This window comes from Cannabis sativa, chromosome 6 (genome assembly GCF_029168945.1).
Source record: "Cannabis sativa cultivar Pink pepper isolate KNU-18-1 chromosome 6, ASM2916894v1, whole genome shotgun sequence".
NCBI classification, from domain to species: Eukaryota; Viridiplantae; Streptophyta; class Magnoliopsida; order Rosales; family Cannabaceae; genus Cannabis; species Cannabis sativa.
Genome location: NC_083606.1, coordinates 71,682,503 through 71,709,509, shown reverse-complemented (window position 1 = coordinate 71,709,509; position 27,007 = coordinate 71,682,503). Strand labels below are relative to the sequence as shown.

Below are 27,007 nucleotides of genomic sequence, written 5' to 3'. Positions count from 1 at the left end.
AGGAACTTTGCTCATCTTGACTCTTTCTGCATCCTTTTTTAGTGACTAGCTAATAAGATGCAGACATTTTTATTGTATAAAAGATACTAATCCAACCAGCCCATAAAACTAGAGACTCAAGCAAGCAAAACAACACTCATAAACTGAAAAATATAAATAATTTTTTTTTTCTTTTATTACACTTTATTGTTGTTCTTCTTCTTATCTTTTTTTTTTTTCTAGATTTTATGATTCTTCATTCCCCACCACCCACCCTCACTACCCACCATCACCACCACAATAAATTTTTCAAACTTGAACAAAAATCAAACCAAAATAAACAACAAACCCAAATCTGAAATATTCACAAAAAAAAAAAAAAAAATCACGTTTATACTATAAATAATACACAATAGATTTATACACTAAAATTTCAACAACAAAAAAAAAAATACTAAGAAATTTAAAAGAAAACTATGTTTCTCTTTCTACACTAAAATTTCAACAACAAAAAAAATACTAAGAAATTTAAAAGAAAACTATGTTTCTCTTTCTCCCCCACTCTCTCTCCATCTAGTTCTCTTCCACGCGCGGTGCCGAAGCTCCATTCAGATCGTCTGTTTTTGGCCAACATCAACCCAAAGAACCTTGCAATGAGACTCCCTACCCCTCAAAGAGAAGAAAAAAGAAAAAGAAAAATAATAAAATTATTTTTTTAAAAAAAAAAAAAATAGTTTTATAGACACCTCATCAAATTTAGGTAACATGTGACTAAAAAAATATTTGGACAATTTAGGTTAGAGCCAGTACCTCATCAAACAATCAGTTTTGAAATGAGTTTGGAAAACAAAATGTTCCATCTTCTCTTAATCTTATATCATTTATACTCTTATTTAATTTCTTCTTTTTATTCTCAGAGGTTGTCTCTGCAATTTGTTTTTCTTTCTCCATTTTATTAAAATATTTTTGAGCATGGCTAGCCACTTGGACTGGAGTTCTTGTACCACCAAGTAAAGTAGATATTTCTGTCCAATTACCAGAACCAAACTTACTCATCCCTTGTAAAAAAATCCTACAAATATAAAACACTAAGCATTATTAGTTTTTGATAATACATGTTTAAGAAGTAAATAACAATAATATAGTATTTTAGGTGTATAACTACTTACATGTGTTCTTTTACAGTCCAACGACCATGGTTTGAAGAGGTTGATTTTCGTTTGCGAGTTGAAAGAGTTTCTTGTTGTTGATATTCTATAGCCGGCGCAGGAGTGTGAGTGAGAATAGGAAATGTATGTGTTGTCGTTACCATTTGTGCATCTTGCTTGTTGTTACTTTGGTCCCAACCACTCTCACTACTATAATCCAAATAATAATCAGTAGGATAAGTAAGTTTAGGTACTAATTGAGGTGTATAACAAAATTGGTAGGGTTGTTGGTTGTAATCATTACTTTGGTCCCAATTACCACTCTCACTACTCATGTTCAAATAATAAGGCTTGTTCATTTCAGGCACTAGATGAGATGTGTAGAAACCTTGGTAGTTGTTGGTGTTAGTAGTCGAGGTATCACTCCAAGAACTACTACTCGCCTTTATCTCATGATTAGGTTTAACTTCTTGATTAGGTTTGAAGAATTCCTCAGGGAGATCATCGAGGCCTATGCCATCATCTTGAATAATTATTTTATCAGGTTCATTAGATTGATCTTGTTGTTGTTTATTTTCAATAGGAGACGATATGATTTCTAATAATTCTTTTATAATGCTTCTTTGAAGATCAGTCAAAGAACTACTATTTGTCTTTGTCTCATGAGCAGGTTCAACTTCTTGATTAGGTTTGAAGAATTCCTCTGGGAGATCATCGAGGCCTATGCCATCATCTTGAATAATTATCTGACGAACTTCATTGGATTGATCTTGTTGTTGTTCATTTTCGATAGGAGAGGATTTCATTTCTAATAATTCTTTTGTGATGCTTGTTTGAAGATCACTGGAAGAACTACTATTCTTCTTTGTCTCGTGATCATGTTCAACTTGTTGATTAGGTTCGAAGAATTCCTTAGGGATATCATCTAAGGCTATGCCATCATCTTGAATAATTATTTCATTAGCGTCATCGGAATGATCTTGTTGTTGTTGATTTTCCAGGAATTGGAACTCATCTAAGTCACCCAAATCAACATCCTTCCAATTGAAATTTGGGTGAGTAAAGATGTGATTAGGTATCCAATTAGTAGAACCATCATTGAAATTTGCATCAAAAGAGATCTCAGTTGTGACAATATCATCCATTGTGAGTAGGTTTAGTTTTGAGTATGATTTAATATTAATTGTAAATTAATATTGTAGGTAATACAACTCAACTCAATTTACTTTCAAAAGTATGTTTTGGTGTCATCTATTTATATAGGTACACAAATCCTAATTCTATACCTACCTAGTTAAGATATTATATAATCCTAATTCTATTCTTATTATAATTAAATTCTAAATTTTATACACGTGTAGAGTTGTTTAAATTTAAAATTGAAATTTATTTGATTTTATAATTTTTACGTTTTGTCTAAAACATTTTCACTTATATAATTCTTTATTTTCATAAATATTTCTATTTTATCTTTTATTTCAAAAAAACAATCAAATTCCACCTCTGGTTTTTTAATCTTATTCTTCCTCTGCTCTGCTCTGCTCTGCTCTGGTTTGTAAAGCTTCGGATGAAAACATTTTGTGGTTCAGCAAAATGTCGGAATTTGGAGTCGAAATCAGAGACCCAGAAAGCAAATCGACCTACCTGAATCAGGAATAAAGCCCCAATCCAAGAAGATTAAGAAGGTCTCTGTGTTTAAAGTGATTAAGATGATTGTTGAAATTTATCACTAGGGGATCAATTAGGTTTGCCTTTTTTTGTTTTGAAATTTCTCTCTTTCCTTGCAGCGTTAAAAATTCTTGTAAATCTTATGGGCATTGTTCTATCTATCTGATGCTTATCTTTCAGATGGAAAAAGGTGAAACCTTTTTCTCCTTTGCAACAGATATGACTCTTAAATCCACAAAACCTATGATTGATATTGTTATTGCTAGAGCAAAAGGGGTCTGTGGCTATTGATCGTCAATTGCAGGTATTTCCATGGCTGAATTTGATAGAATGACTGAATTTAGGCTATAATTTTAGGTAATATACATTAACAATCTTTGCCCAATTCGAATATATTTGTGTGATATTAGGAATAGTTGTGGTTATATGTAGAAACAGCTACACACACTTGCAATCAATAAAGAGATTGAAAGAATAGGATTAACACTTTCAGTTGATATTTTATTTGGGTGTTTTTATTTTCATGTAGCTTCTAACAAAATTGAGAATTGAATCAACTTTAATTACTATATTATTAGTTCTGTTTCAGCTATGTAGAGATTCATACATATCATTCAGATTTTGAATATTATATATGAATTTAAGGTGATATTAAATATTTTTAGGCTTCAAATTAGATTAAAAAAATTATGAAATTTGTGGCTTTTCTCTTGGTACACTATGTTTGATTTTAAAAGCTCTGACCATCTAACTCTTAAAATAGCAAGTCAAGTTTAAATTTGTGCAATAAAGTCTTCATAGATTCTTAAGTAGCTTTGCTTGTTTGAATTTCATTGTACCCTTTTGTTTTGTTTGGGAATAATAAGACATAAAGTTATAATAAATTATATTATGGGGTTAAAGTAGTCAGAGATTTTAATAATAATTTTCTTGTTGAGAGTGTACTTGTTAAATGACACATAATTTAACTAGATTAAGGCTCAATCAGCAATGAGCCTTTCTCACCATGCAGAGTACAGCACATTTATAGCGAATGAGCACCAGAAAGAAAGAATATATGGTTATGAAATTACCAAAATACCCTTGTTCACTTCTTTAAACCAAAGTCTAAAAGCGCCACTTTTTCACACTACACAGTACACACACAACCATTTTTGTTGATTCTTCTTCTTCTTTCTATCTCTGATTAATGAGTGAGTAAAGCTTTAGAGAGAGAGAGAGAGAGAGAAAGAGAAGAATGGAGAAGGCTCTGACAAAAGTGGGTAGCTTAAAAGTTGGAAGCTTATGGATTTCAAAGAAAGCAAAGGAAGAACTCTCTAATATCTCTGAGGAAATCACTGTGAGTAGAGTAGTACTAAATAGTAATGGGGTTTTCTCTTTTTTTCATTTTCATTTTCATTTTTTGTGTTAGTATTCAAAGTAAATGCCTTTTCTTTACTTTCTTTTTTCTTGGGCTTCTTTCCTTTTACTTCAATCTTTTGTTATGCTTTTTCTATTTGTGATTCACTTTATTGTTTTGGTAATGTGGGTTTATTTGATTAGTACCCATTTTGTATTATCATTGTTTCCTTCAAAGTGTGGAAATTCCCTTTATATTGCTGTTTTTCTGTGAAGATTTTGGGAATTTAAAGATTTGATTTTGGAAAAGATGATGGCTTTTTTAGGTTTGTTGTTGTGAACATTTTGGGATATGACTGAGTGATTGAGTCTACAACTACAATTGGCATTAAATAAATGGGGTTCATTAGTAAAATTCACCTGGGGATTTTGTGTTCAGATTCTCATTTGATGGTTTTATGCTTAGATGATTCATTTCATTATGGAGAAAAAGCTTAAGGAAAGGAAGAGAACTCTGTTTAAATTTAATCCAGATGAGATGAGATGTGATGAGAGCATATTATGCTGTTTTCAGTGAAAATGACTAATATAGTTTTAGAGCTAAGAGTTAGTTTTCTACCAAGAAATTGTAACAACCCTTATAGAAATTGGTTTGAATGGCAATTAAGAAATGAATCTAAACTGTCTTACAAGATATCCACCTGCAGACACTAAAGATTTTCTTTGTTTTGGTTTGGTTTTCAGACTTTGTCAAGTACAGTTGAGGAGAAAGCAAAGTGGATTTTCAACAAACTCAAAGGTATTTTTTATGTTAATTAATCTCTCTGAAATGATATCTTGAAAATGGTAATGGTGTCTAGATCATACCCTATAATTCACATTGATGATATTGTTGTAGGGTCACCACCAAAAACCTTGCCAGATCTCCTCCGAGAGTACAACTTACCCCCAGGACTCTTTCCTCGTAACATAACCTCGTTACGAATTTGATGAAACAAAGGCGAGGCTGATCGTGTATTTGCCATCACCGTGCGAAGTTAGCTTCAAGGATTCATCCGTAATAAGGTATGCAAACCGAGTGAAAGCGATACCGCTAAGGGGAAAGCTAACGGGAATTGAGGGAATGAAAACAAAGGTGCTAGTTTGGGTTAAGGTCACTTGTGTGGCAGTTGAAAGTTCCAAATCCGATAAGGTATGGTTCACTGCTGGAGTCAAGAAATCTAGGTCCAAGGATGCTTATCTAGTTGCCAGTAATGGTGTTAGGATAGAAGATTTCTGACTCTTAAGAAAGATAAAAGATAGTAGTTTTTGTTTTAGGTGCTAACTATTTGTTGGTGTCATCAACTTGGCTACATATAATACCAAAATTATCAAATTTGTTTTGGTGTTTGTTTTTTTTTACTTTTGTTTAGCAATTAATGTCAAAAGCTTCTTGTTATGGGATTTAGTCATTATCATTGGCTAATTAAGGTTAGCTTTGATACTTTTATATTCTTTGTCAATACATATTTTATGACTCTATCCATTAATTTGAAGCACAAATATAAAAACATAATAATACTTATGATCCACATCCACATTTCCAAGAATATCTTAGTTTCTAAATAATTTAGGCCTTGAAAATTTAAAGGTAAATTGATTAGTAATAGTAAATATGTCAAATAATTTTGTATTGCATTATAAGAATAATTGTTCTTCTGTCTATGATATAAACATATTTTGAAATTGGATACATACATGAAGTAAGAATTATAGAGTCTTCATTTGTGAAATAATTATATATATGAAATTGTACCATCCTTTGATTTTGTTGGATGATTTGAGTACATACCAACTAGGTTGGCACCCACTCAAACCACCAATCATTTGCAAAATTATCACTTTGTTCATTTAACGTCTATGCCACGAGCATCGTCTCTTAGTCTGAATCAAAAAAATAATAATAAGTATTAATGTATTGATTTTATCAAGTAAGAAAGCATTAGTAATGAAATTGTACAAGTTGAATAAAATTTGTACCTTTGTTATCCTGGGCAAATCTTTTACCTCAAGAAGTTTAATTATCTTATGCTTCTTTTGCTCTATTTTTTGGTAACTGTTGTGGAGTTTTTGTTTTGTAAACTCTAGTTTAGTTTCAAGGTCAATATTTTGTTGTTTCATGCATATTATAGGCTTCATTTGCTCCATTTGTTTCCTTTTTGTGGACTCTAGTTTTGTCTCATCCTCAACACTTTGCTGTTTCATGCAAATTATAATCATATAGTAAGAACATTAATGGAATAACTTATAACTTTCAATTCTTTGGCTAATAAATATAAATATATGTACCTTTTCGGATTTATCTTGCTTAGGCACATAATCAGGAAGTTTGAGAGTCTTTTGTTTTACTTGCAAGGAACTTCTGATAATCTTTGGTACCTCAATCTTTTTGGAGTAATCTTTCACCTCAGAAAGTAGGATTGATTGGTGTTTCTTTTTTTCAATTTTTTGATAACTGTCGTGGAGTTTTTGTTTTGTAGACTCTAGTTTCGCTTCAAGATTAATACTTTGTTGCTGTTCCGTGCATATTATAATTATAGAGTAAGAACATTAATGTAAAAAAAAATATGAATGCAATAAATTATAATTTATGTGCTTGTCTAATTAGTGTAAATATAATATACCTTTTCGGGTTTGTTCTTAGGGAGATGATCAAGAAACTTTTGGGTGTTTGGTTCTATTGCTTGGGACCTTTTGTCACACAAGTGCTCACGAGCCTTGTTACTTTCTGGTACCTTGATTTTTTTGGAAAAATCATTTACCTCAGAAAGTTTTATCGATTTATGCTTCTTTTGCTCTATTTTTTGGTAATTGTTGTGGAGTTTTCGTTTTGTAGACTCTAATTTCGCTTCAACATCAACATATCGCTGTTTCATGCATATTATAATTATAAAGTAAGAACATCAATGTAATAAATTATAACTTTTATGTGTTTATTTTATAAGTGTAAATGTATATACCTCTTCGATTTTATTTTGCTTAGGCAAATAATCAGAAAGCTTAGGAGTGTAGAGTTCTTGTTCGAAATTTTTGTCACTCAATCTACCACCAACTTTGATTATATTTTCATTTTCATCTTCATAATATATCTTGAAATGTTGATCTAACACACATTGATTATATTGTGTTAAATATTCTTCGTCCATTGAGGGAGTTGGAAGTCCCATGATATCATTGTCATCACTCTCCTCAATTCCATTAAATATGGAAGTTAAGCTATGTATCATGTCTTTATCCATCTAAAATCCAAATTAAATTAGTATATTAATAAACAGAAATAATTTTTCAAAAAAGAAAACAGAAATAATAATTAATTTGGAAAAATATATATACCATTTGCAAATCTTGTAATGGACTAAGATGATGAATTGTTAGTATAGGCCGAAAAAGAGAAGAGATTAAGAGTAAGAGAGAGTAATTAATTTTTTGAGTGTGAAAATGAAATTGAAAACGTTATATGTACTATTAGAATTACTTATATATATATATATAAACGTTAAAGTTATACTATTAGGATTAGGATATTATTAGATATTATCTATCAAAAAAAATAAATAATAACTTACAACTAAGCGCACATGGATAATATAAAATCAAAAAACAAACTAATGAAATTAATGGAAATAATAATAATAATAATAATAATAATAATAATAATAATAATTAATTAAAGAAGGAATAAGGAAATAAAATACCATTTGCAAAATTTTGTAAAGATGAGGTGTTGTGATCACTATTATATGATTAGGTATAGAAAATGAAAATGAAAATGTTCTATATAAACAATAAATATCTATTTTAAGTTCTAAAAATATTAGGATTATATAATCTTTTTAAAAATTATTACGTGTTTCAAAAGTTTTAAATTTAAATAATGTCTTTTTTTTTTTTTTAAAAAAAAAAAAACAAATTAATTTCAATTTAAAAAATACGTGGGGCCCTTAAAAAAATAAATAACATGGTTAAAAAATTAACTAAAGTACAAATAATAATTAATATAAAAATAAATAAATAACTAACTAAAGGTAATAATAAGAAGAAAAAAAACCATTGTAAACCTAAATATTAAAATGAAATTAAGGTCAAGCATGAACACTTCAGGAACTCTTAACAATATATATTTATTTATTTATTTATTTATTTTTTTTAATGTAATATACATTTTGGACTCTTCTATTGTGGGGATTTCAAAAAATACTCTATCTGTAAGGATTTAAAAATAAAGAAAAACTTACAAAAAATACTAAAATTTTGGTTAATTTTTACAAAAATACTGTCACACGGAAATCTTTTCGAAAAATATTGTATTTTTATAAAAACAAGTGGAATACAAAACAGAATAACCAAAAACAACAGTGGAATAACTAAAAAATAACCGTAAAACAATAGTGAAAAAACTTAACACATGACACAGTATTTTTGAAGAAAAGTCAACGACATTAACAAATTTCAGGGATGATGGCTGCTCCATCGATTTTTTTGGTGACGATGTCTGCTCTGGTAACTATTTCAGCGATATTTGTTCTTAAAAATCTTGTTAACTTTATTTATATATGGTTTTTTTTTTCCATTGTTAATTTTTTTTTCTCTAAAGTTAACATATTTTGTGCAATAAAGAATGATATGTGTACACATAAATCACACACAAATATGATACACACTTAGGGACCCATGTGAAATAAAGACAATTGATTAAAAGAGGAATGCTAAGGGCACTCTATATTGCACTCTCTTTATAAATGAGTGACATGCAACTTTTTAAGGTATGTTTAAGTATAGTTACAGTTATATCCTTTTTACTTTTTATTAATAATTAAAAGAAATTTTTACATTAAAAATACAAAATATTAATTTTATTACCAAAAAACCACTACACGGTTACCCAAACATTTATACCATTTTCTTTTAATTTTTTACATTTGTACCACATGCACACACAATAAATGCTTTCTTGATTGACACGTGAGATTGATGTACCACATCAATCTTTCTATATATCATTTCTCTCTTTTTTTTTTTTTCTCTTCTTTTTTCTTTTTATTTTTCATTTCTTTTCAATTTTTTTTTTTAAATATTAACCTCCATAGCTAAACACTTCCCCCTCCACGATCCCAACTCGATTTCCCTCTTCTTTTTGTTCTTTAATTTTTTTTCAACTCCCGTTACCGAATCCCATAACTGTAATGATTAAGATGATGCTCAGGAAAAAATTCATCAAGATGATGCTCAAAAAATGATTAAGATGGAGCTGGTCTTCGATCTCAGGTTTGTTTTCGGTTTCTTTTTCGTTTCCCCCCTTTTTGAAATTTTTTTCATATTTGACATTATTGTGTTTCGTGTTTATCGATTTTACTATTTTAGGTTTTTCATTTTAACATTTCTTTTAGTTTTGTTTAGTTTTTTAGGGCTTCTATTTTTTAGTTTAATTTATTTGTTCTTTTTATGAGTTTTTCATTTTCGTTTGTTTAGTCTTAATTTCTGTTTTTTTTTTGTTTTTTTGTTTTTTTGTTTTTTCTGTTTTTGTTTTTTCAGATGTTTTATTGTTTTTCATTTCAGTTTCTTCATTTAATTATTTCTCATTTTGTAATAGTTTTTTAATAGTGTAAACACCTTCTGTATGTATTTTTTTTAAATATGTTTTTTGTCTAGTTGTTTCTTGTCCATTTTTATATCATCAATGGGTAACAATGAGATTTATCATGGATGTTGATGTTCAAAGAGTTTTTCCTGTATTTTAGTTTGTATACAATTGTTTAGTAGTTTTATTATAGTTTTGCTACTTGCATATGTTATTTCATTATAAAAGTAATATGCAACTATTTCATTATAACTACTATTTTTTGGTCCCCGTCAAATTAAATTCATGCATAATATATAAACTATAATAAAACGATAATGCAACTATAAGGCAACCAAAACAAAAAATAAACAGACTTATACGTAACTGGTTGTACCTTAATTCGAATTTACTCTTCTTATTGTGTTTCTAAAAAAATATATTTATATTGGAAACCAGTAATCAATCAAAATGCAACTGTATATAACGTACATGTATTATTTATGAGGTTTTTTTAAAAATTTTCACATCATACATTGTTTTAGATTTGGTGGGAGCTTCAGATCTGTTTGTTACAGATCTACATTTCATGAATATAGATTTCGATATTAGGGGGAGTTATTTTGATCGAATAAAACAGAAAACAAATGTGTAATTTCAGTTTCTTCACAGTTTTTCTGATTTTTTTCGTCATTTTCTGTTTAGATCATTGCAGGTCTTCTTTTCCAGTTTATTTCGCCAGAATTAATAGTTGTATTTTTATCGTTTTGGTTTCATTTTGGTTGTTTTGCAGTTTTGAAACGATCGCTGTATTTTCACCTTCATGGTTCGCTCTGTACAGCTGAAGACTTAGTGCATGTGGTATTTTTGTAAATATTTATATGTGGACTGTATAAATGTTTAATGGGCCGGCCCAAAGTATTTTTGTAATTTTTTTTCTTTTTTGTATTTTTCTATTTTTTTCCCTAATTAAAATGCGTTATCTCATTTACTTGTTTATTTTATTTATTTTAGACTATTTTATTAATTTTTTATTTTTTTTTATTAAATAATATGCACGACTATGTATTTTTTTTAAATTCTTTTTTCTAATATATATGTACTATTTTATCTTATAAAAACTGAAAAATACTAACTGTTTCTTTCTTTTAACAAATTTTAAATCATTTTTTTTTTCATATTGTATTATTCTCTAAATTATTTTTTTTAACGAATTGAAGTCACATTAAACTGCTATCTCTAATTTTGATTATTTGTTACCAAACATTTCACAGTTAGTGTCCAATTTCCCAGGAGTGCAGATATCTCATTTTAATAGATCTGCGAATACTGCTGCTCATAGGCTAGCTAAGTATGCTCTTTCGGTGAATGCTGATTGCTCATGGTTGGAGGAACTTCCCCCTCCACTTATATCTATTGTATTATAACTCTTGTTTTAATATAATAGCCTTTATTATCTAAAAAAAAATACATGCCATGCCATACATTTTATATATTCAAACATAAATAATATCTGAATTTTTTAGATCAATAAAGTGAAATTGTTCATTTTCACACCTACAATGATATAAGATATATTAAGATATATAAACAAAAATATATATACCATTTGCAAAAATATATTATGATATAAGATTTACAATGATATAAGTGTCTTCACTTAGTTTTTCTTCTTATTCAAAACTAAAGAAACTATTTTTATTTTCTCAGTAACCAAACACACTAATCAATATTGGCTTTAATCTACAATTGCCACGAATGCGGAACTGATCTCAACCGTCCACCTGCAGACACTAAAGATTTTCTTTGTTTTGGTTTGGTTTTCAGACTTTGTCAAGTACAGTTGAGGAGAAAGCAAAGTGGATTTTCAACAAACTCAAAGGTATTTTTAATGTTAATTAATCTCTCTGAAATGATATATTGAAAATGGTAATGGTGTCTAGATCATACCCTATAATTCACATTGATGATATTGTTGTAGGGTCACCACCAAAAACCTTGCCAGATCTCCTCCGAGAGTACAACTTACCCCCAGGACTCTTTCCTCAGAACATAACCTGTTACGAATTTGATGAAACAAAGGCGAGGCTGATCGTGTATATTTGCCATCACCGTGCGAAGTTAGCTTCAAGGATTCATCTGTAATAAGGTATGCAAACCGAGTGAAAGCGATACTGCTAAGGGGAAAGCTAACAGGAATTGAGGGAATGAAAACAAGTGCTAGTTTGGGTTAAGGTCACTTGTGTGGCAGTTGAAAGTTCCAAATCCGATAAGGTATGGTTCACTGCTGGAGTCAAGAAATCTAGGTCCAAGGATGCTTATCTAGTTGCCAGTAATGGTGTTAGGATAGAAGATTTCTGACTCTTAAGATAGATAAAAGATAGTAGTTTTTGTTTTAGGTGGTAACTATTTGTTGGTGTCATCAACTTGGCTCCATATAATACCAAAATTATCAAATTTGTTTTGGTGTTTGTTTTTTTTAACTTTTGTTTAGCAACTAATGTCAAAAGCTTCTTGTTATGGGATTTAGTCATTATCATTGGCTAATTAAGGTTAGCTTTGATACTTTTATATTCTTTGTCAATACATATTTTATGACTCTATTCATTAATTTGAAGCACAAATATAAAAACATAATAATACTTATAATCCACATCCACATTTCCAAGAATATCTTAGTTTCTAAATAATTTAGGCCTTGAAAATTTAAAGGTAAATTGATTAGTAATAGTAAATATGTGAAATAATTTTGTATTGCATTATAAGAATAATTGTTCTTCTGTCTATAATATAAACATATTTTGAAATTGGATACATACATGAAGTAAGAATTATAGAGTCTTCATTTGTGAAATAATTATATACATGAAATTGTAGCATCCTTTGATTTTGTTGGATGATTTGAGTACATACCAACTAGGTTGGCACCCACTCAAACCACCAATCATTTGCAAAATTATCACTTTGTTCATTTAACGTCTATGCCACAAGCATCGCCTCTTAGTCTGAATCAAAAAAATAATAATAAGTATTAATGTATTGATTTTATCAAGTAAGAAAGCATTAGTAATGAAATTGTACAAGTTGAATTAAATTTGTACCTCTGTTGTCCTGGGCAAATCTTTTACCTCAAGAAGTTGAATTATCTTATGCTTCTTTTGCTCTATTTTTTGGTAACTGTTGTGGAGTTTCTGTTTTGTAGACTCTAATTTTGTTTCAAGGTCAATATTTTGTTGTTTCATGCATATTATATGCTTTTTTTGCTCCATTTGTTTCCTTTTTGTGGACTCTAGTTTTGTCTCATCCTCAACACTTTGCTGTTTCATGCAAATTATAATCATATAGTGAGAACATTAATGGAATAACTTATAACTTTCAATTCTTTGGCTAATAAATATAAATATATGTACCTTTTCGGATTTATCTTGCTTAGGCACGTAATTAGGAAGTTTGAGAGTCTTTTGTTTTACTTGCAAGGAACTTCTGATAATCTTTGGTACCTCAATCTTTTTGGAGTAATCTTTCACCTCAGAAAGTAGGATCGATTGGTGTTTCTTTTTTTCAATTTTTTGATAACTGTCGTGGAGTTTTTGTTTTGTAGACTCTAGTTTCGCTTCAAGATTAATACTTTGTTGCTCTTCCGTGCATATTATAATTATAGAGTAAGAACATTAATGTAAAAAAAATATGAATCCAGTAAATTATTATTTATGTGTTTGTCTAATTAGTGTAAATATAATATACCTTTTCGGGTTTGTTCTTAGGGAGATGATCAAGAAACTTTTGGGTGTTTGGTTCTATTGCTTGGGACCTTTTGTCACACAAGTGCTCACGAGCCTTGTTACTTTCTGGTACCATGATTTTTTTGGAAAAATCATTTACCTCAGAAAGTTTTATCGATTTATGCTTCTTTTGCTCTATTTTTTGGTAACTGTTGTGGAGTTTTCGTTTTGTAGACTCAAGTTTTGCTTCAAAGTCAACACTTTGCTGCTTCATTCATATTATAATTATAAAGTAAGAACATCAATATAAAAAAAAAGAGATTTAAATGCACCAAATTATAATTTATGTGTTTGTCTAATGTATAAATATAATATACCTTTTCGAGTTTGTTCTTAGGGAGATGGTCAAGAAGCTTTTGGGTGTTTGATTCTACTGTTTGGGACTTTTTGTCACACAAGTGATCATCGGCCTTGTTGTTTTCCAGTGCCTTGATTTTTTTAGAAAAATCTTTTTCTTCAGAAAGTTTTGTCGTTGTATGGTTCTTTTGCTCTATTTTTTGGTAATTGTTGTGGATTTTTCGTTTTGTAGACTCTAATTTCGCTTCAACATCAACATATTGCTGTTTCATGCATATTATAATTATAAAGTAAGAACATCAATGCAATAAATTATAACTTTTATGTGTTTATTTTATAAGTGTAAATGTATATACCTCTTCGATTTTATTTTGCTTAGGCAAATAATCAGAAAGCTTAGGAGTGTAGAGTTCTTGTTCGAAATTTTTGTCACTCAATCTACCACCAACTTTGATTATATTTTCATTTTCATCTTCATAATATATCTTGAAATGTTGATCTAACACACATTGATTATATTGTGTTAAATATTCTTGTCCATTGAGGGAGTTGGAAGTCCCACATGTCTTTATCCATCTAAAATCCAAATTAAATTAGTATATTAATAAACAGAAATAATTTTTCAAAAAAGAAAACAGAAATAATAATTGATTTGGAAAAATATATATACCATTTGCAAATCTTGTAATGGACTAAGATGATGAATTGTTAGTATAGGCCGAAAAAGAGAAGAGATTAAGAGCAAGAGAATTAATTTTTTGAGTGTGAAAATGAAATTGAAAACGTTATAATTACTTATATATATAAACTTTAAAGTTATACTATTAGGATTAGGATATTATTAGATATTATCTATTAAAAAAATAAATAATAACTTACAACTAAGCGCACGTGGATAAAACTAACAAGTAATATAAAATCAAAAAACAAACTAACGAAATGAACTGAAATAATAATAATAATAATAATAATAATAATAATAATAATAATAATAATAATAATTAATTAAAGAAGGAATAAGGAAATAAAATACCATTTGCAAAATTTTGTAAAGATGAGGTTTTGTGATCACTATTATATGATTAGGTATAGAAAATGAAAATGAAAATGTTCTATATAAACAATAAATATCTATTTTAAGTTCTAAAAATATTAGGATTATATAATCTTTTTAAAAATTATTACGTGTTTCAAAAGTTTTAAATTTAAATAATGTCTTTTTTTTTTTTTTAAAAAAAAAACAAATTAATTTCAATTTAAAAAATACGTGGGGCCCTTAAAAAAATAAATAACATGGTTAAAAAATTAACTAAAGTACAAATAATAATTAATATAAAAATAAATAAATAACAAACTAAAGGTAATAATAAGAAGAAAAAAAACCATTGTAAACCTAAATATTAAAATGAAATTAAGGTCAAGCATGAACACTTCAGGAACTCTTAACAATATATATTTATTTATTTATTTTTTTTTTAATGTAATATACATTTTGGACTCTTCTATTGTGGGGATTTCAAAAAATACTCTATCTGTAAGGATTTAAAAATAAAAGAAAAACTTACAAAAATTACTAAAATTTTGGTTAATTTTTACAAAAATACTGTCACACGGAATTTTTTTTCGAAAATACTGTGTTTTTATAAAAACAAAAGTGGAACACAAAACGAATAACTAAAAACAACGATTGGAATAACTAAAAAACAACCGTAAAATAATAGTGAAAACTTAACACAGTACACAGTATTTTTGAAAAAAATTCAGCGACATTAACAAATTTCAGGGATGATGTATGCTCCATCGATTTTTTTGGTGACGATGTCTACTCTGGTAACTATTTCAGCGATATTTGTTCTTAGAAATCTTGTTAACTTTATTTATATATGGGGGGTTTTTTTTTTTTCATTGTTAATTTTTTTTTTCTCTAAAGTTAACATATTTTGTGCAATAAATAATGATATGTGTACACATAAATCACACACAAATATGATACACACTTAGGGACCCATGTGAAATAAAGACAATTGATTAAAAGAGGAATGTTAAGGGCACTCTATAGTCTATATTGCACTCTCTTTATAAATGAGTGACATATTTAACTTTTTAAGGTATGTTTAAGTATAGTTACAATTATATCTTTTTTACTTTTTATTAATAATTAAAATACGTCATCTCATTTACTTGTTTATTTTATTTATTTTTAGACTATTTTATTAATTTTTTATATTTTTTACTAAATAATATGCACGATTATGCATTTTTTTTAAATTATTTTTTCTAATATATATGTACTATTTTATCTTATAAAAAATAAAAAATACTAACTCTTTCTTTCTTTTAACAAATTTAAATTTTTTTTTTTCATATGTATTATTCTCTAAATTATTTTTTTTTAACGAATTGAAGTCACATCAAACTGTTGTCTCTAATTTTCATTATTTGTTACCAAACATTTCACAGTTAGTGTCCAATTTTCCAGGAGTGGAGATATCTCATTTTAATAGATCTGCGAATACTGCTGCTTATAGGCTAGCTAATTATGCTCTTTCGGTGAATGCTGATTGCAGAAGAACTTCCCCCTCCACTTATATCTATTGTATTATAACTCTTTTTTTTTTTTTGAAAATAAGCGTAAAGTTATATTGAATAAAACTAGACCTCACGGTCATTACATAAAATATTTTCGGAACGAATTGATCGGGACCGATCCATACACTTGGTGGGTAAAAGCCCACTTAGCGACATTGTGTGCCGCATAGTTACATGTCCTACTAATATTAGAAAAATTACAACATATTAAAGAAGGAGAAGACTTAGAACAAAATGAGACATAGTTCTCAAGTGCCCAATGGGACACCTTCCCATTGAGAGCGTTGATTACTAGTCTCGAGTCACTCTCCACAATTACATAATTATACTTCAAATCTAAGGCAACCGACACCGCTAAGCAACAGGCTGCCGCTTCTCCACAAAGAGCTTCCGAGAAATCCAATCGGGACGTATGAATAGAAACCACCCTTCCTAGATGATTCCCGGCCACAACTCGTGCACATACTCTCCAAACCCACGCGAACATCACAATTTAATTTTATCCAGTCCAGAGGTGGAGGCGTCCAGCTATCCTTCATAGGCGGCGAAGGACTAGGCAAGAGAGAAGTATGTGCCTCAGGGGATTGGCATCCACCTTGAGCTCAGTCAAAAACACAAAATCCGGAGAGCGCGATCTGAGCAGGGACTTCAGCTCCTGAACTGTAGAGGTCTGCCCCAACCCTCTATAGTTCCAAGCAACACCTCTCATGTCGCCTGTGGAGGAGATTTGACATTCTCCTCCTCAGGGTTAATCGAGTGAACAGATAAGCTAGATCCAGATTCTTCAATCACAAAGGAGCCAATCAGGTGATTTCTTCTAACTCCATTGTTGCAACTCTTGTTTTAATATAATAGCCTTTGTTATCTAAAAAAAAATACATGCCATGTCATACATTTTATATATTCAAACATAAATAATATCTGAATTTTTTAGATCAATAAAGTGAAATTGTTCATTTTCACACCTACAATGATATAAGATATATTAAGATATATAAACAAAAATATATATACCATTTGCAAAAATATATTATGATATAAGATTTACAATGATATAAGAGTCTTCACTTAGCTTTTCTTCTTATTCAAAACTAAAGAAACTATTTTTATTTTCTCACTAACCAAACACACTAATCAATATTAGCTTTAATCTACAATTGCCACGAATGCGGAACTGATCTCAACCGTCCATATGTACCCATCGGAAGTCTCGTTCTCGACGGTTTCTTTTCATGTCTTTTCTTCTTCCAATCAATTATATTTAGTTTGCAATTATAAGTTTTTTTTTTTTTTTTTACTTGTTCCTTATTTTATCAAATTAAAAAAAAAAACATTTAGATTTTAATTAATTTCTTAACTCGTTTGCCACGTGCCCTAGTATATATTATTAAAATACAAAAATTATATCTTATATATCCTAATACGATTATTATTATTATTAATTACAGTTAATGAGTTAGTTATATCTTTTACAAAAATATTTACATAAAAAAGATTACATCTAATCCTAGTGTGATTATAAGTTAAAAGGGATATTATTACTATATATATATATATATATATATATATATAAGTGTACAATAACGTTTTCAATCTCATTCTCATTTTAGTATCAGTCGAATTTATTCTCCACCATATCTCTCTTAATCTCTCTGATCTTTGGTGTAGTCAAAACTCATCATTCTCATCTTTCTATATATCCTCAAAATGGCTCAGGTTGATCAAGTTGAGGTTCCTACTCAAAATGGTGTGACAATGACATCTTTATATGTTGGCGATCTTGATGCCTCCATCAACGAAGCCGATCTTTTTGAGATATTTAGCCAAATGGGTTACGTCGTTTCAGTTCGGGTCTGCAGGGATCTGATCTCACATCTGTCCCTTGGTTATGGTTATGTGAATTTTAGTAATCCTCAAGAAGCTTCTCGGGCATTGAATTTGATGAATTTTTCTACTGTTAATGGTAAGCCAATTAGGATAATGTATTCTTATCGGGACCCGAGTATTCGAAAGAGTGGAATTGCAAATATATTTGTTAAGAACTTGGATAAAGGAATTGACAGCAAAGCTTTATACGAAACATTTTTGTAGATATATAGGTGTTGACTTCACATTGTATTAGTTTTTACATTTGTACTGTTTTTTTGGTTTTTACTGTAGTGACAGTTAAGTTAGTTAGTCTAACTAACTTAACTGTCACACTTAGTCTAAGCCTTTTACTACCCTATCAAATATACCTATAAATAGGTAATTACTTGTACAATGTAGACATGTTATGTAACACACTTATTCATCAATAAAGAAAGCATTAATTCATTACTTGTTAAGATTACAAGTACTGCTCTTGTGTGTGTATGGCACAGCTGCCATAAGAACTGGTTTTCGATTGTCAACAAGAAAGAGAGAGATCATAGTTACTGGATTCAAATCCAACAATTGGTATCAGAGCATTGGAGAGGAAGTTCGAAGAAGATCGTCTTGATCTCAGTTCAAGAACCTGGTGAACATCCAAGAAAATGGGCAGTGCGAAGTATGATCTTGAAAAGTTTACTGGAAAGAACGATTTTGGTCTATGGAGGGTAAAGATGAGAGCAATGCTGGTTCAGCAAGGGATCCAGGGAGCTTTGCTAGGAGAAGAGAACTTACCAGGGAATTTGACAGAGAAAGAGAAGGTGGAGATGCTCGACAAAGCTCACAGTGCTATAATTCTGAGTTTGGGGGATAAGGTTCTGCGTGAGGTGTCGAAGGAGAAGACAGCTTCTGGGATATGGTCAAAACTGGAAAGTCTCTACATGACAAAGTCTTTAGCAAATAGACTGTTCTTGAAGCAGAAATTGTACTCTTTCAAGATGTTGACTGGGAAAAATGTTGAAGATCATCTTGATGATTTCAACAAGATCATTCTTGATCTCGAAAACATTGGAATAAAGGTAGAAGATGAAGACCAAGCTATTATAGTTTTGAACTCTCTTCCTACAGAAACCTATGAACACTTTGTGGATACTATGATGTATGGCAAGGAGTCATTGACTCTAGAAGAGGTTCAAAATGCTCTAATGTCTAAAGAATTAAAGAAGAAGTCAGAGCAGAAGGTTGATAGCAATGGTGATGGACTGTTTGTTCGAGGAAAGAATTTCAAGAAGGGAAACAAAGAACACACAGGGAAGAATCAAGGAAAATCAGACTCAAAATTTAAAAGAAAATGCTTTGTCTGCAACAAAACCACACACCTAAGGAAAGACTGCCCTGTTCTTAAGAATTATAACCAGAAACAGTCATCTGGTGATGTTGATTTAGTTTCTGATTGTGATAGTGATGGATATGGTAGTGCAGGGGTGTTGGTAGTGTCTAAGGAAAGTTCAAGAACTGACTGGGTACTCGATTCTGGGTGTTCTTTTCACATCTGCCCAGAACAGTCTCAGTTCAGTAATTACAAACAGATCAATGGTGGTATGGTCAGGCTTGGTGACAACAGATCATGCCCCATAACTGGTATAGGCACTGTCAAATTGCAATTGAAAGGTGGAGGAGTTGCAGAGCTAAAGCATGTCAGACATGTTCCAGAAATAAAAAGGAACTTAATCTCAGTAGCTATGTTGGATCAAGAAGGACATTCTGTGAAAATTGAGAATGGCATAATGAAGATTATCAAAGGGTCAATGCTAGTAATGAAGGGTTCAAAAGAAAATGGCATTTATGTTTTACTTGGGAGTACCTTGGTAAATCAAGCAAATGTAGCAGAAGATGAAGGGAAAAAGAAGACAGAAATCTGGCACAAGAGGCTTGGGCATATCAGCAATGGTGGACTCAAGATTCTCAGCAAGAAAGGTGTGTTTGGGAAGGACAAAATCATGGATTTAGAGTTCTGTGAGCAATGTGTACTTGGAAAGGCTACAAGGATAAAATTTGGAACTGGGAAGCATGTTTCAAAGGGTATTCTCAGCTACATTCACTCAGATCTATGGGGGCCTTCAAGAACAGTCTCTAGAGGTGGTGCCAGGTATTTTCTTACCCTTATAGATGACTTCTCAAGATTTGTTTGGGTCCATATATTGAAAACCAAAGACTTGGCTTTGAAAATTTTCATAGAATGGAAAACAATGATTGAGAATCAAACTGGTAAGAAAATTAAGAAACTTAGAACTGACAATGGATTAGAGTATTGCTCAGATGCCTTTACTGATTTTTGCAAAAAGGTTGGAATTAGTAGACACAAGACAGTGCCAAGAACACCACAACAAAATGGTTTGGCAGAAAGAATGAATAGAACTATTCTAGAAAGGGTCAGGTGTCTACTGATTCACTCAGGTTTACCAAAGAATTTCGGTGAAGTTTGTTTCAATGACTGCTACTTAATAAATCACTGTCCCTGTTCTGCAATAGGTTTCAAAACACCAATTGAGGCATGGACTGGAAGAGATGCAAAGTATGAACACCTGAGGGTATTTGGTTGTGTAGCATTTGCTCATGTGAGGCAAGATAAACTCGAACCAAGAGCCAGAAAATGCATTTTTCTGGGCTATCCCGAGGGAGTTAAAGGATACAAAATGTGGAGTATTGAGAGTGGAGATCATCAAAAGTATTTTATCAGTAGGGATGTTACTTTTGATGAAAACAGGGTGTATAGGGATACTCTCAAAACTCAGCAAGATGTACCAATCTCTTCTGAACCTGAACAGAATATGGATAGCCAGTTTGAGGTGGAGCTTAGAAGTGATCAAACACAGAACCAGAGAGAGATTCAAGAACAAGGAGCAACTGAGGTTAATGAAGATATAATTGAAGATGATGATGATGCTGATAATGATGAAGAAGAGGGTCAGGACTATCAATTGGTGAGAGATAGGAAAAGAAGAGCCATCAAGCCACCAAGTAGATTTGGCTTTGCAGACCTGGTTCACTATGCTCTGTCTATTGTTGCAGTAGATGAACCTCTGAACTATAGAGAGGCTATGAATTCAGCATACAAGCATGAGTGGAATCAAGCCATGGAAGATGAAATGACATCACTTAAAAGAAATCAGACATGGATTCTGATCAGAAAGCTTGCTGGTATGAAAGTAGTGGGATGCAAATGGGTACTAAAATACAAAGAAGGAATTGAAGGAGTGACACAAGCTAGATTCAAGGCCAGACTTGTAGCAAAGGGGTACTCTCAAAGAGAAGGTATAGACTATAATGAGATTTTTTCTCCTGTTGTAAAACATACATCTATTAGGTTGCTGTTGAGCCTAGTAGCAAGTGATGACTTAGAACTTGAGCAATTAGATGTGAAAACTGCATTCCTACATGGAGATTTAGAAGAAAAGATTTTCATGAAGCAACCAGAAGGCTTTGAAGAAATAGGGAAGGAGGATCATGTCTGTTTATTGAAAAAATCTCTATATGGCTTGAAGCAATCACCTAGGCAATGGTACAAACGTTTTGATGAGTTTGTCACCAAAGTTGGGTTCAAAAGGAGTGCCTATGATTGCTGTGTTTATGTGAGAAACACAAAAGGACCAGTGTTCTTGCTGCTATATGTCGATGACATGCTAATAGCAAGCAAGAGTAGCACTGAAATTGACAAAATAAAGAGATTGTTGAGCAAAGAATTTGCTATGAAAGATCTGGGGGCAGCAAGGAAGATTCTTGGAATTGAAATAGTCAGAGATAGAACCAAAAGGAGAATCAAATTAACTCAGCAAGGATACACTTCAAAGATTTTATCCAAGTTTGGATTTGCTGATTTAAAACCAGTCTGCACCCCAATCAGTCAACAATTCAGATTGACAAGTGATCAATCTCCATGCACAGAGGAAGAAGAAAATTACATGGAAAAAGTTCCATACACAAGTGTAGTGGGAAGCATCATGTATTTGATGGTCTGCACAAGGCCTGATCTCTGTCATGCAGTCAGTGTAGTTAAACGGAGTTTATGGGAAAACCTGGTATTGAACATTGGAAAGCTGTCAAATGGATCATGAGATATTTAAAGGGTACTTCTGAAGTAGGACTTGTCTATGGACCAAATGCTGAAAATACAGGTGTTGTGGGGTTTGTAGACTCTGACTTTGCTGGTGATTTGGACTCCAGGAAATCTCAAACTGGTTATGTATTCAAAATGAACAATAACACAGTTAGCTGGAAGGCAAATCTTCAGTCTATTGTTGCTCTCTCAACAACTGAAGCTGAGTATATAGCATGTACTGAGGCAGTCAAGGAAGCTTTGTGGATGAAAGGCATCACCAGGGAACTCGGAATTCAACATGAAACTGTTGAGATCTTCTGTGACAGCCAGAGTGCTCTACATCTCAGCAAGAATCAAGTGTTTCATGAACGAACCAAACACATTGATGTGAGGTTCCATTTCATTCGAAACACCATATCAGATGGAAAAGTCAAGCTTCTGAAGGTCCATACCAAAGACAATCCCTCTGACATGCTTACAAAAGCTTTACCAAGAGACAAATTTCAGCATTGTCTCAATTTGTTGCAGATCTCGAATTGAAGTGTTTAGGATCTGCTATGCTTTCTAATAGTGTTAAACTCCTACATACAATTGAAGCCAAGGTGGAGAATTGTAGATATATAGGTGTTGACTTCACATTGTATTAGTTTTTACATTTGTACTGTTTTTTTGGTTTTTACTGTAGTGACAGTTAAGTTAGTTAGTCTAACTAACTTAACTGTCACACTTAGTCTAAGCCTTTTACTACCCTATCAAATATACCTATAAATAGGTAATTACTTGTACAATGTAGACATGTTATGTAACACACTTATTCATCAATAAAGAAAGCATTAATTCATTACTTGTTAAGATTACAAGTACTGCTCTTGTGTGTGTATGGCACAGCTGCCATAAGAACTGGTTTTCGATTGTCAACAAGAAAGAGAGAGATCATAGTTACTGGATTCAAATCCAACAATTTTCAATATTTGGTAACATTTTATCTTGCAAAATAGCAACTGATGATGTTTCGGGTCAATCCAAAGGATATGGTTTTGTTCAATTTGATAGTAAAGAGGCTGCTCAAAGTGCAATTGAGAAGCTCAATGGCATGCTACTTAATGACAAACAAGTTTTTGTTGGACCCTTTATTCGCAAAGAGAATAGAAAATTGGGTGCTGAGCAGAATGTTGACAAAAACAAAGGAATGAATCTATATGTTAAAAATCTAGATGATAGTGTTACTGATGAAAAATTGAAAGAATTGTTCTTTGAGTTTGGTACAATTACTTCATGCAAGGTCATGCGTAAACCTAATGGTGTTAGCATGGGATTTGGATTTGTTGCTTTATCGACTGTTGAGGAAGCATCCCGAGCTCTTGTGGAGATGAACGGTAAAATGGTCGTTAGCAAACCACTGTATGTAGCACTTGCACAACGCAAAGAGGATAGAAGAGCAAGGTTGCAGGCACAATTCTCTCAAATGCGTCCACCAACAATGGTGCCACCAGTTAACCCCTGTATGCCTATGATTCCTCCCCAACTCGGGTTTGGGTACCAACAACAGTTACTTCCTGGGGTGAGGCCAAACTTTTATATGCCCATTGTCCAACCACACCCTTCATTTGTGCTGCCACAGATGCTTCCTAGGGGGCGTGGTTTCCACCGTTTCCCACCTGGTCGTAACATGCCTGGCCGATCTTTCCATTGATGGCTCGTTTGGAACACCGTATTAGGTCATAATTTATTGTATTGAATTAGATTATATATCATATTTTTATATAATATTATGTTAAACTTTAATATATACTAAAATATTATATATTTAGGTGTCCATAAAAATATAATACAATACAATACGACTTAATACGACGTTCTAAACGAGCCCTGCTCTTGAAGGCATACTACCAGTACCAGTTCCTTACAACATGGGTGGAGTTCCTTTTGGTGCTATATGATTATTAGTGAATTAATTGGTAGCCATGGCTATCACTATGCCTCTTTTTTGTCTTGAACTCATCTTGGTCTAATAAATCTCATATGTAGTTTTTGTTATTGCTAGGTTTATAATTATATTTTTTTTTTAGCTTTTAAGTTTTAGTTTATATAAATGTTATGCTCAAAATATATATGCTTAGTTTTATTTTAAGTTATGTATATTTTAATTTATAAATGTTATATTATAAGTTAAAAATAAACAATGTTTAATACATAGTGGTAAGAGGAAAAATAAGCATCAAAGTAATTTAAAAAAGAAAATTTATATAAAATATTGTATAAAATTTCAAAGAATAAAAATTAAACACAACTTATTAAGAAAATATATTAAAATTAATATTAGTAACATCGTGAAATTGAAAATAAAAAAATCATAACAGTATTACTATTTGGATTGATTCTTCTTTTTCAAAGAAAGTTGTGTGTATTGATATTTTAGTAGTCTACATTACAAGAAATGTCACTTTTACCAGCACATTTCTGTGCTGGTAAAAGTTGGCATTGTGCTGGTAAAATAGAATTTAGTTGTGATGTGTTAGCAAAAAGGGGTTGGCAAATCAATGTTGGTATATTAGAACTTTTGCTAGCATAAAATGAAAAGCGCTGGCAAAAATGACTTTTCCCAGTGCGTAAATGTGCTGGTAAAAATTAGATTTTAGCCACTGCAAATGTAGGCTGGTAAAACTTTAACCTCTTCGCCAGTGCAGTTTGCGAAACGCGCTGGTAAAAGTTATTTTTACCAACACAATAATGAACTGTGTTGGTAAAAGTGACATTTCTTGTAGTGCTAGAAACACCTTTAGAGCAGTTTATATTGAAAATGTGATTTGTTGGATGTTGTTGTACTGAGGAAATGAAGTGAGAAAAGAAGGGACTGTGTTGTTGCGTCTGCAAACATCTCGAGTAGCTTGGTAAGTTTCAAATAGAGATATGCTTATGTATTGTTGTTCAGGCCAATCTCTAAGGAAGAACCACTAAACACCATAATCATTCCAAACGCATTTGATGGAGAAGAGAAAATTTGGATTGTGTTAAATGTTACTTCTGCTTATGTATTCATCAGGCTAATTTCCAAGAAAGAACCATTGAACACCATAATCATTCCAAACACACATTTGTGTGTGGAATTTCTTGTCTATTATTGAATGAGTAAAATAATCATTGACTTCATGTTGTGTGGGTAGGTACGTAGGTTCATTATTTTCACAACAAGGCATACCAATATGACACTTCCAATGTAATATAGGCAACACTGTTGATTCATCTAATGCAGTTAGAAAATAAATTGATATTATTGTACTATGTTATGCACAAACCCTGTTTTATGTACAAAACAAATTAGAACAAAAAAAGAAGAATTTTTTTTGAAGAAATTAACCCAAAAAAATAGACATAAAATTGACCAAGTGCTTTAAGTTTATCTTTTATTTATGAATGCTATTTTCAAAAATAAAAATAAAAATGGTCCATGCTTAACTCAATCATCACATCTTCTTTGAATTTCACTTAGCAATTTAGCCTCTTCGGTATCAATATAATAATAAATCATTGCTATAATGCATATCTATAAATTTTTTTCTTAGTACAATTTGTAACGTCTTACGAATGATTAACAATATTTTATAATAATTATTAAATTAAATTATACGAGTCTTAATATTTAATAAAATATTTTGTAATGTACAAAGCACTACTAATCACTTTTAGCACAATCAAATATTACAATAAGAATCAATTCTCCCTTTGAAACAAATTCTCTAATCCCTTGTTCTTTCTCTATCTCTTTTTGTTATAATTAACTCTCAAAGTACAAAAATTTTAATTTTCTCAACTCTTAAAGTTCTATCTTTCGATCTTGCATTACATTTTTCTTATATTACAAATAAAGAGTTAAGACTACATATATATTTAGTAGTTAAGTTTAGCTATCAAATAGTAAGAAAACTGAAGAATTGTACAAATTATGATTACTAATTTATGCTTTTTTAAAAAATTGATTAGTAATAGTAAATATGTAAAATAATTTTGTATTGCATTATAATTTATATCTTCAATTGTGTAGTCTCATACCTTATACTCTTAATAAATTATCACAATTAAATTTCTTCAAAGAACATAAAATTGCATAACTTACTCATTTTTAATTTCTTTTGCCAAATTCTAACTCTTACAAGAGATATGGTTTCCAACTACATATGCTACAATCATGTAAAATTAGTAATTATTAAATTGACTTTTTTTTTATTGAAGTATTTTAAACAATTAGTGTGGCTCATGATTGATCATTTGTTAGACTTGGGACATAAAATTAAACAAATTCTCTTATTGATTCAATAAAAAATTAAAAGTGTGAAACATCAAACATGTGTCTTTATAATAGGAATTGATAACTATACACACATATTATATGTTTATGTTACTCACAAACTTTATGGAATAATGATTGTGAGACAGCTATAACACTTAGCTAAGCAAATGATGTTTTCATTAATAGCATTTCCCTCTTCAAATTATGGCAAGAGATAATCTTTTCTTTTTTTTTAATTATCATGAGATAGCTTCATAAATAACTTTGACACAATCGACATGACTACAACACCCAAAAAAAAAAAAAAAGTACAAGGTGGTAAGTCAAGGCTTGTTATTAGTAGATTCAATGCAATTTGAACATTGAAGATAA

General features: G+C 30.8%; 3 protein-coding genes and 2 pseudogenes across 3 annotated transcripts; 4 read left to right on the top strand and 1 right to left on the bottom strand.

Annotated features, from left to right (window-relative positions):
• Positions 1-801: 801 nt before the first annotated feature.
• Positions 802-2,272, bottom strand: LOC133039410 (uncharacterized). The gene is made up of 2 exons (XM_061118301.1): positions 1,149-2,272; positions 802-1,051 (listed from the first exon to the last, which is right to left on the bottom strand). The coding sequence occupies exons 1-2, from the start codon at positions 2,270-2,272 to the stop codon at positions 802-804; spliced, it is 1,374 nt and encodes a 457-aa protein (XP_060974284.1).
• An 833-nt stretch (positions 2,273-3,105) lies between these two features.
• On the top strand, positions 3,106-5,622 carry LOC133038924 (uncharacterized protein At5g01610-like; annotated as a pseudogene).
• Positions 5,623-8,630: 3,008 nt separating this feature from the next.
• LOC115695515 (uncharacterized protein At5g01610-like) lies at positions 8,631-12,121 on the top strand (annotated as a pseudogene).
• Positions 12,122-18,104: 5,983 nt separating this feature from the next.
• LOC133039409 (polyadenylate-binding protein 8-like) lies at positions 18,105-18,879 on the top strand. Its single transcript, XM_061118300.1, has 2 exons — positions 18,105-18,360; positions 18,761-18,879. The coding sequence occupies exons 1-2, from the start codon at positions 18,105-18,107 to the stop codon at positions 18,877-18,879; spliced, it is 375 nt and encodes a 124-aa protein (XP_060974283.1).
• A 3,480-nt stretch (positions 18,880-22,359) lies between these two features.
• LOC133039408 (polyadenylate-binding protein 2-like) lies at positions 22,360-24,080 on the top strand. Its single transcript, XM_061118299.1, has 3 exons — positions 22,360-22,858; positions 23,033-23,042; positions 23,236-24,080. Exons 1-3 carry the CDS (start codon positions 22,360-22,362, stop codon positions 24,038-24,040), a joined length of 1,314 nt encoding a protein of 437 aa, XP_060974282.1. The 3' UTR covers positions 24,041-24,080.
• The last annotated feature ends 2,927 nt before the right edge of the window (positions 24,081-27,007 follow it).

Bases quoted from the DNA above. Each gene is read 5' to 3' on its own strand.
- LOC133039409 (XM_061118300.1), top strand. From the start codon at position 18,105: ATGGCTCAGGTTGATCAAGTTGAGGTTCCTACTCAAAATGGTGTGACA. The intron at 18,361-18,760 runs GTAAGCCAATTA...TGTATGGCACAG, and splicing joins GAATTTTTCTACTGTTAATG to CTGCCATAAGAACTGGTTTT.
- LOC133039410 (XM_061118301.1), bottom strand. From the start codon at position 2,272: ATGGATGATATTGTCACAACTGAGATCTCTTTTGATGCAAATTTCAAT. The intron at 1,052-1,148 runs GTAAGTAGTTAT...TTATATTTGTAG, and splicing joins TGGACTGTAAAAGAACACAT to GATTTTTTTACAAGGGATGA.
- LOC133039408 (XM_061118299.1), top strand. From the start codon at position 22,360: ATGAGATATTTAAAGGGTACTTCTGAAGTAGGACTTGTCTATGGACCA.